At 36.8% G+C, this 10,097-nt stretch overlaps 1 protein-coding gene across 1 annotated transcript; it reads left to right on the plus strand.

Moving 5' to 3' along the window:
- Positions 1-2,047: 2,047 nt before the first annotated feature.
- LOC118226199 (suppressor of cytokine signaling 6) lies at positions 2,048-9,604 on the plus strand. The gene is made up of 3 exons (XM_035415603.1): positions 2,048-2,442; positions 3,792-3,843; positions 5,046-9,604. Exon 3 carries the CDS (start codon positions 5,163-5,165, stop codon positions 6,750-6,752), a length of 1,590 nt encoding a protein of 529 aa, XP_035271494.1. The 5' UTR covers positions 2,048-2,442; positions 3,792-3,843; positions 5,046-5,162; the 3' UTR covers positions 6,753-9,604.
- The last annotated feature ends 493 nt before the right edge of the window (positions 9,605-10,097 follow it).

A 10,097-nucleotide genomic window follows, 5' to 3' on the forward strand; every position in this document is an offset into this window, starting at 1 on the left:
TGCCTTTTTACATTCTGAGAAGGCTGGTGCCTATGCAGGTTTTTGTTTTCACAAATTTCCCTTCTTCAATTAGCTAATTAACTGTATACACCAATACTGGCTCACTCAGTAGATTGAATCACAGTGAAACATTTGATGTAGAAACTGAAAAAGTCTGTCATATCAGACAAGCAGCAAAAATGCCAGATCATATAAATGATTAGGCTAAGTCAGTAATGCAAGGAAGGAACAAGATAGAGACCAATACAATGGCTATGGTTTATGATTTGTATCAAATTAGTATCAAAGAATGAAAATGATCTGTCAGTACTGATGTTCTATCATTTCTCTCTTCTCCCACAGAACAGCTTTCTAATGTAGCCAAGTTGTTTCTGTGATCTTCATGAAAGAAACCATTTTTTCTTTCTCTGAAGTAATATGCATCTGATTTTGGAAACGTATAACTGTTATACCTGTGGGACACAAGCACAGGTGATAGAGCATGACTTGATGATGTTAAATGTCTTCAAAATTTCATCAGACCCTACACATCTATCTGTTCTCCTACCTTCTGGCCCCATGATTGTGAAATGAGCATCCCACTACAGACTGGAGACCAGAAATCCTACCCATCTTCCAATGCGGACAGAAGACTCACCTCTTTAGATTTGACCATGGCTCTCCCTTTAGACTTTGTTTCTTTCTTTGGTTTTCCTTTTGGGATAATGGTATAGGTATAGCTGTGTTCTGTGTATTTTTGTGCTACTTTCTCTTGTCACAATACAAATTGTTGTTTCTTAGGGTACTTTACAGGTTACATTAGGTTGCCATTATACTTTATAATTATAATGGGCCTCTGTACCTTTTTTTGGTGATATAAAATTTTGTATTCCTGAGAGTATCACTGATGCTCTCAACCACTTTATGTCACTCTAGATAAGAGAATTTACTAAGTGATTGTAATGAAATGAAACATCCAGTGCTCATCTTTGGAAGAAATCAGTTTTATATTTACAAATAACATTTTGAAAACTCTATTATGATGGGTAATATTCTGTAGTGGGGAAAATAATCATAAGATTCAAATACAGTTGATGTATATATAGGCATATACTGTGTGATGTGTGCTGAGATCAGGTTATTAAACAATATTTAACACAGTACAGTAAAGATGTCAAAATTGATGATGAGTAGTTGCCTTTCATTAAATATTATGTCTGTCAGCACAGACTTTGAACACAAAATTGCCACTGGTTCACTTATTTTGTTAATGCTTTAGGAGTGAGATAATCAAACCGCCTTTTAAAAAATAATAATTGCCTGGTTTCCTCAAAATCATATGCATTACAAATTAAGAAACACTTGAATAAATAAATAAATCTCCAGCAGGCTAATTGCTTGTGTACTATTTACATATATGGTGCAGTCCATATGTATTTGGATAGTGACACTACTTTTGTGGGTTTGAAATTAAACAATGAATATGAGGTAAAAGTGAAAACTAGTGAAACACATTGAAATGGATTCAGGTCAGAGATTGACTTGGCCAGAAGAACATCCACTTTTTGGCTCAGATGCACTCCTTGGTTGCTTTAATATGTTTGGGGTCATTGTCTTGCAGCAAGGCGAAGCACCATCCAATGCATTTTGAGGCATTTGGTTTGATCTAAACAGATAAGATATTTCTGTACACTTCAGAATCCATGGAGGCTCTTTGTCCATTTACTGTGTGCCTGGTTGTTTTGTAAATGCGCACACATTGTATTTTTTGCTGGTGAGAAATACATGTAAACAGGCCTCTGTTTTGCTGTAATAACGTGTGAAGTATTATTGCGTAAGAGAACGCCTCACATAAGAAATTATATTAATATTTTCATTAAGCACATTAGCGAGCATATTAAACACATTCCGATATGGTTTCCAGGTACGTTATAATTTTATGGGATTACTAAACACTATCCTATCCTCATTTTTGCAAAAGTATTCACTCAACAGTCCAATTCTGCCTCTCCATGCAGAGACGCTTGTGTGGTAGAAAACATCTTCTCCCATAATGCAACAGGCAACAAAGGCAGATAGGAAGAGAGCGTCAGGAACTAAAAAAAGGGTACTGAAATGGGCCAGAAATGAATCAGACCCAGAGAAGCTAGTTAGTTGGCTACACAACGTTTAAGTAAAAAAAAAATATTAATATATACGTGCTATCCGATAATTCAAATGTTGTTTTCAGAGCGGAGCGTTGTAAAAGGCATCGCGCGTGATGTGTCCGTGCGTAGTAAGATAGCTTACTTGCGCTACTCCTTTCGTGGAGAGAGAATGAAAGGAACTTAGCTTAGCTAGCTAGCTGGGTAGCCAGCTGGCTAATGCTAGCAAGGGAGCGCCAGCTAAAGTGATTTGCTTAGCTAGTTTACATCTTAAGCTTTAAGGAAAGTACAGCTACAGTGCGAATGCAGAAGACGACTAGTAAGTATACTAAACAAAGGAAACGAATGTAATGCATATTTTGTTTTGCGTGACATTACTGGTTAGCTGGACAATGCAGTCACTGTAACATTACCAGCCTGCTAGCTACCGCTAACTATTGCTAGTTGGTTGGCTAACAAGCGAGCCAGTGTTAAATATAGACAAAGACAATATGGGTATCTAGCTAGCAAACAAGCTAGCTGTCAGCTGGAATGAGAAGCTAACAACTGCCAACTAAGGTCAAGTCATTTTCTAAGTACGGCAGCTTGGACTGGCTAACGTTAGGTCATTCTCTTTCGCTTAAGTTAAGAACGGTTCACTCAAAAAGTTTACTCATAGCTACCATTAGACTAGCACTTGCAGCAACCATGTAGCTGAGCAACTAGGCCTGGCTCCGGACATGTCCCAGCTGGCAAAGCTTAGCGTTTAAAGTTGCTAATAGGCAACGAGCTTGGTCGCATTATTTAGATGTAACACTAGCAGTTAACGTGAACTTATGTGTCTGTACCGTGCTGGGCCAGACTATTAATAAATAATCGGCTCGATATTCCGTTTGCTAACCAAGTTAGGCTAAGCCCTGACAGGTCAGTCAAGTTGTCAAGACAGCAATATGTCGATATATTCCTCTTTAGCCAGTGGTCATTTTAAATAATGAATTATACAACCAACTTCTAATGCTCTGCATAACGTTGGACGTGCGGAAATACTCCTAGTTATCAATTAGCTCTAGTTAACGTTTGTCTGTGCCTGGCTAGCAAAGCCTAAGTGAACTTCCGCTTCATATTTGATGAGCATCTAATTTTAATGACCTAATCGCGTCACCTATTTACAGGAGGGATTACACGTGCTATTAGCTTCATAGGCTGCCGAGGTCAAGGATAGTCTGGTTACTAAAAGTTCTGTCCATGGTTTGCAAGTTAACTCCTTTGTCAATGATCCGTTTTCCCTACTTTTTTGCGAAGTCTTTTAAAAAGTTGCAGGCTAACAACTTGATACTTTGTGATGAGTCCCTCAGGAAGCCAATACAACCCTGCAGATTGCATTAACTTGTTAGCCTGTGGAACAGGACAGACGGTAGCAAAAGATAAGCCATGCATCTTGCTTTAAATGAGCGGTATTCTCTTTGCTGTAAAAACCTTACTTGGCTATGAACCGACCATTGTAACAGTAGTTTCACAAAAGTGTGCTAATTTGAATGAATACTCTAGCTCCACAGAAAGTACTATAAACAGTCAAGTTGTGTACAATATGAAGTGTTATTGTGATTTTATACTTTGAAGTACAGTCATCTTTTTACAGAGATGTTGAAATGTGTGGTACTTTAAAGGTGTTATTTTATCTCTGTTTAGATTGTATATTTGGGTGTGTAAGGCCTGTCAGCATCCACACTTCCCTTCCAAGGTAAGGTAAAATATTTGAAGCAGTTCATTTGATATATGTTTCCCATCTAGATTGTTTATGGTTGATTTCCTGTTTACACATGGTACTAGTTATAATACCTTTTCAAAGTTGCTGTTTTAGTTATGTAAATTCCATGTATAGACACCTTGTATAAGGTGTGTATCCTACTCTAATTAAAATTCATATTTGTAAGACACGTCATATGTACACCATTCCTCATCATTAGCTAGGTTAGAGCCGGTTAGAGCAGTAACCTTACACTTCCAGGCGAAACAAAAGAAAGCCACGTAATCTAGGCTTTACCATAGTTAAACCTGAAGATCATACAGCGTGTAATAACGTAACACTGAGGTACTGTACACTAACATTAGACCCTATAGCAGTCTCAAAATCCAGACATTACAACCAAATAAATAAAGTATTTGATTCCACACATCTAAGCTTTAAAGCCATTTCATTGTCGCTAGCTAACGGTAGGCCTACTTACCGATCCATCGCATTTTGTGATAAGTTCCAGGTGAAAATGGGCACTGCAAATCCTAATTGTATGGGTTATTGTAATACTGCAGTGCCTGTGGGTTCCAGAAATAAAACCCATTTACTGTAGGTCTCTTCATTTTTGTGAAAAGGAAAAAATTGTATTGCTTTCTCTGCATCTGGAGAAGAGGCAATGCTTAGGCATTTTGCCTTACCTGCACAAAAGTGGCAATTTACATATTACATATAGAAAGGATTTCACTGGACTTAAGGTTTTTGTTATGTAACTAACACCCAGTTAACCCCGACCACTGAAAACCTGGAGTTTGGCCAAGCGTGAAAGCAAGCCAATTTTAACGCAGGCTTGTATACATTTTTTTGCGAAAAGCATAAAAAAATATTCTTGGCCATTTGTGAATGCAAAAGAGTATTAAAAGAAAACACATCAGCAAAGAATTCACAGATTTCTGTTTCTCAGATACAAAATTACTTGAAGCTCGTGCCAAGCTAGTCAAAATTGTTTCTGTCTCTCAAACCATATTTTGTATATCACTTTTTTGAATTAATGGTATTTCCTTCACTAATCTTACTGTATTTATTTTTAAAATGTTACTTTCCAATTTCATTAAAATTTATTTGTCTTTTTCAGTTCAAATATTTCATTTTATCTGTGCTTTTTTCTTGAGATATCGAATTGATATAATGTCTTGATTATTCTGTCCTAGGGGATGCCAGTCCATGCTTGGCAATCTGTTGGCCATGTGATGAAAATATACTGTGGATAGGAAATTTTGAACTTCATAGGTTTGACCCTATGCTCTCATTTGGGAGGAACTTTCAGAATGAAGAAGATCAGCCTTAAAACGATCAGAAAATCATTTAACATAAATAAAGGCAAAGAGGAAGGTGAATTTGTTGTGGTACAGCAGCCAGCATTAGCTGCTGATTTCACAAAAGAAGATTCCCTTTTTGGAGGCTGTTACAGCAAAGAGCTTGGAAGCTGTGATCTTAATGGTGAAGAGGAAAAGGGCCACAAGAACCGGTCCAAGAGTGAGAGTTTAATGGGAACACTAAAAAGGAGACTGTCAGCAAAGCAGAAATCTAAAGTTAAAGCAAGCTCTTCTTCGGTTGGCTGTATAGATGATGACACCTTTTCCTCTTCCTCTGCCCCCATAAGCTTTAATGAAGTGAAAGCCCAGCGTCCCTTAAGATCCACGTCCCTGCGAAGCCATCATTACAGCCCCACTCCTTGGCCTCTTAGGCCAGCTAACTCTGAAGAAGCATGCATTAAGATGGAGGTGAAGGTGAAAGCCTTGGTTCATTCATCTAATCCCAGCCCATCTTTTAATGGTGTTCGAAAGGAGTTCCATGACCTCCAGATGGACAGGCTTTTCCAGGATCCAAGTGAGTCTTTGAAGAACTCTGACCCTCAGAATAGTCACCTGCATCTAAATATTGATGAACATGTGCCTGTAATTATTGGAATTACACCTCAGGACTATATTCAGTATACAATGCCTTTAGATGAGGGAATGTATCCTGTTGAAAGATCACACTCTTATTGTTTGGATGGCTCCTCACCAATGGAAGTGATGCCACAGGTAGAAAGGGATGCTCTTCATGTGGATGACGGACAGATAGATCAAGATCTGGTAATGTCATCAGACATCTTTCTGGAACCTTCAGTGAATGGACTGCTTATAGGAAGCACAGGTGTGATGCTTCAGAGCCCGAGAGGTGATGTTCCTCCACTTTCACCTTTGCTACCTCCACACCCTGGCAGTCAGTATCGGAGGAACTTTCCCAGCTTTTGTGGTGCTGACACTCAAGTAACGGAGAGGGTCAGACACCATCTGAATTTTGACCCCAGTTCTGCTCCAGGAGTTGGCAGGGTGTACGATTCCGTTCAGAACAGTGGACCTATGGTTGTAACGAGCCTCACAGAGGAGCTGAAGAAACTTGCCAAGCAGGGATGGTACTGGGGTCCCATAACTCGCTGGGAAGCAGAGGAAAAACTTGTTAACCTGCCAGATGGCTCATTCTTGGTACGTGACAGTTCGGACGATCGATACCTCTTGAGCCTGAGCTTTCGTTCACAGGGTAAGACACTTCACACCAGGATTGAACACTCAAATGGCCGGTTCAGTTTTTATGAACAGCCAGATGTGGAGGGTCATATATCTATAGTAGATCTCATTGAGCATTCTATAAAGGACTCTGAAAGTGGAGCGTTCTGTTATTCTAGATCGCGTTTACCGGGGTCTGCAACGTATCCCGTCAGACTGACAAACCCTGTTTCTCGTTTCATGCAAGTGCGTTCACTACAGTACTTGTGCCGCTTTGTCATTCGGCAGTACACACGGATAGACCTGATTCAGAAACTGCCTTTACCCAACAAGATGAAAGATTACCTGCAGGAAAAGCACTACTGAAATGGGACATGTTTCATTTTTACAGATGATATTTTTTTTTTCATTCAGTAATAATAAAAAAAACTTGGTTTACAAGCATTTGTGGATCTAAAAGACTTGCTGTCCCCATCTTACCTGTATAGGAAATGCTTTGTGTTAGGGCCTGATTCAGTCTTTTTGTATGTTGGAGTTTTGTGATTTTAAGGAAGCATTACTTTGTATACCAAGGATTAATTGTTTGATAGAAACTAAAATAAATTTAAATATTATGTAAATAATGCAGGCTACAACTTGCTTTCATTTAAGCTATATAAGTTTGCAATTAGACTGGCTCAGGCTTAAATTACCACATGTGGTCCTTTTTAGCTGAAACTGGTTCATTTGTTGTTGCGCAGATTATTATTATTATTTTTTTAAGTGAATTTAATTCGGAGTTGCAAAAGGAAACTTAAGTATGAATGGAATCATTGGATACTTAATTTTGGTGAAAACATTCTGATTATTTTACTCTGTCCATTTATTTATATTGGATGCCCAAAGCACTATTGAATGCAATGCTTAATCAAAAAGATTAATTCAAAAGGGTGAATATGCAAAATGTGACAAATTATGTATAATAATATTGATGATACCATTGTGGACACAGAAAAAATAAGTGTGTGTAGTTAAAATTGGAGTTATAACATTTTGAGTTTTTTGGTTTGAGTGATTAAATACATTAGTGCTGATCCAAAAGTGTAAATGTTTATTTGCCACTAAACTGAAAAGCTACTTGTTTAACCTAATTTGGGTTAAATAATAGAGGGAAATGCATAAATCTAAAAATTCAGTTTTTGGCCTGGAAACAGGACTCCTTCCAGCATAAAACTAGACTGGACAAGCTGATATCAAGGTCAGTGAAATGCAAATGAGGGAGTTCCACATTTGGCTTGTTTGGCTGATTGTGCAAATCGTTCACATATTCCAAAGCTGTAAAACAGCACATAAATGGCCATATGGTATGATCTAAAATGTAGCTACATAAAATATTCAAAATGCTCAACTGAACTGCGGAATGTATAAAAAGTTAACATTGTTAAGGGATGAAGCAAACATAAAGGTTACAAAACTTTTTAAATGGAAAAGACAAGCTTTCAGCACGAGCATAAAATGATTGTATTCAAATAAAGATAGATTTGGCATTTCAGGGGTTTAGCCACAACATTATGTATTTGTGTATGCAGTAGGCCTATTTGTAGTCAAAGTGTTGTACTTCATAGGACTTGAGTTGGTACAAGTAAATGAACTAAGGGCAAAATCATGATTTAGAACCATGTCTGAATACACATCACTTAGCTCTAACATTGGAGTTGGTCCACTGCGTTTGAATAAATTATAGCAGCAATATAAAATGAAATTCTTGGCTAATAGTTCCCTTAAAGCAGCAGTTTATTGCTGATAGTTTGAAATGACTAGGCCTCCTCTTCTGAAACTCAAAACTTGCAAAATATGGTATTAATTATTCAGTTTAATCTGTTTTATTACTGCTGTAGTATAACACAAATTTTAGGTTTTGCAGCTTACTGTTAACTGTCTAAAAGCCTGTAGTTTCCCAGCAAAAAGACAATGAAATATTCAGAGCAATGTAGCTACACTGATGCATTTCATAATCGTACATGAGGATTATTCCAGAAATCTGCGCAACATCAAATTGAGCTGATTTAAGTTTACATGAGTCAAATGGGAAAGACAAGTTAAATTATGAAAAAAATTAAATTAATGCAGCAGAGTATATTTTCCTCTTCAAGTACTTTGAGTCCTATGTTCAACCTAAAAAAAAAAAAAAGTAAAGAAAAATCAGAAGCCTTTTGAAAATGGTTGTTATTGGATGCTATTTGATCTCTACTGAACCCCTTACCTGCTTGTGCACATATCATACACCAAATAGAAAATTCTAAGAAATTTAAGTTGTTGTTTGATACATTGATGACTCAAGTATGTATTCCCCTTGTTGAGACCCACATGGCTCCAGAACAAAGTGTCCACCATTTGATGGGTCGTGCAGATGTGGAACGTTGAACTTCTGTGATGGCTTAATCACTTTGAACACACAACAGCTTGAAGATTGTTTGTGGGTATGTTTTTAAGCAAAATGAGTGGATAAGGATAAGCACACTGTGTTTGTCATGTGGCACCATTAATATGTTTCTACTATTGCAAAAGTTGCATCTGAAGTTGCATCTAAAAGTTGCTCATTGTAATGTTTTTTGATTGAGAAAGTGTTTTATTACAATTGTGGCTTGCTTTGTTTAAATGTCATATTTCCATTAATGTTTCATGCTTTCAAAGTCATGCAAACGGATGCTCGCTAACGGTTTAATCACGTAAATGTTATTCTGTAGAACTGCAATCAAAATTCATTCAGCATTTAAAATGGAAAATCATTGCACCATTTAGAAAGGTGCTTTTGGGAACACTTATTGGGAAATATCCTTATCTTACCTTCAGCAGACATTTTAAAATGCACTTGGCTCCAAGAAAGTGTTTGAAAAACAATCAACGGTCACTCAACAGTTACATCTATTAGCATTGAGGAATATTTTCTTGTATGATTAAAACGTTCTCAATTTGCTTCCAGGTGTGTTTTGAAACGTATAGGCAAAAAATATTGTTTAATGTCTAAAGATCATCTAAAATTAACACATGTTAAAGTACAGCTTGTGTCCTGGAAGTACAACTTGTTTCTCTAAAGGTTTGTTGCGTGCTTGCAGAAATGTAAGGGCATTGAATAGAATGATCTATTGTCAGGTAAAGAACATAAACCTCAGATGTTTATCCAACAAAAAAAAAACTAGATGTAATAAATAAGCCCATATTAATGCAATACTGTCAGTGGGTTGCCCAGTAAGAAAAATGGGGAGAAAAAAAAGTATTCTGCAAAATAATAATTGGTGATCAGTATTTTGTTTGATTTGTCTTGTTTTTTATGCAAATCATATATAATTGGAAAAATTCTTAAATACCAGTGAAATTTCTGCTGTGATATTTTAAATACTTCAGTAGCCTGCTGTTCAGTGTTTATACATGATTCATTTTACAGGGTGTTGATTGTTAAATTTGTAGAAACATAATGAATTTTTGAAGCTTAAGTACTAAATAAGCTTCACAAATCTATATTTTTCCGTTCTTATCGACTTAATGCTGCAAATGAAGACAAGTTTACATTGTATAATATTTAGCAAATGTCATTTCCCTTCATTTATTTTTGTTTTCTTTTAATATTTTGGTACGATTTTTAGAAATCCAGATGTGTGTAAACACATTTGTGCTGCTCTATTTTCATGATTGCCTTTCTGATCCTAAAACAGGGGAAAGTATAACGACAGT

This window comes from Anguilla anguilla, chromosome 4 (genome assembly GCF_013347855.1).
Source record: "Anguilla anguilla isolate fAngAng1 chromosome 4, fAngAng1.pri, whole genome shotgun sequence".
In the NCBI taxonomy this organism is placed as follows: Eukaryota; Metazoa; Chordata; class Actinopteri; order Anguilliformes; family Anguillidae; genus Anguilla; species Anguilla anguilla.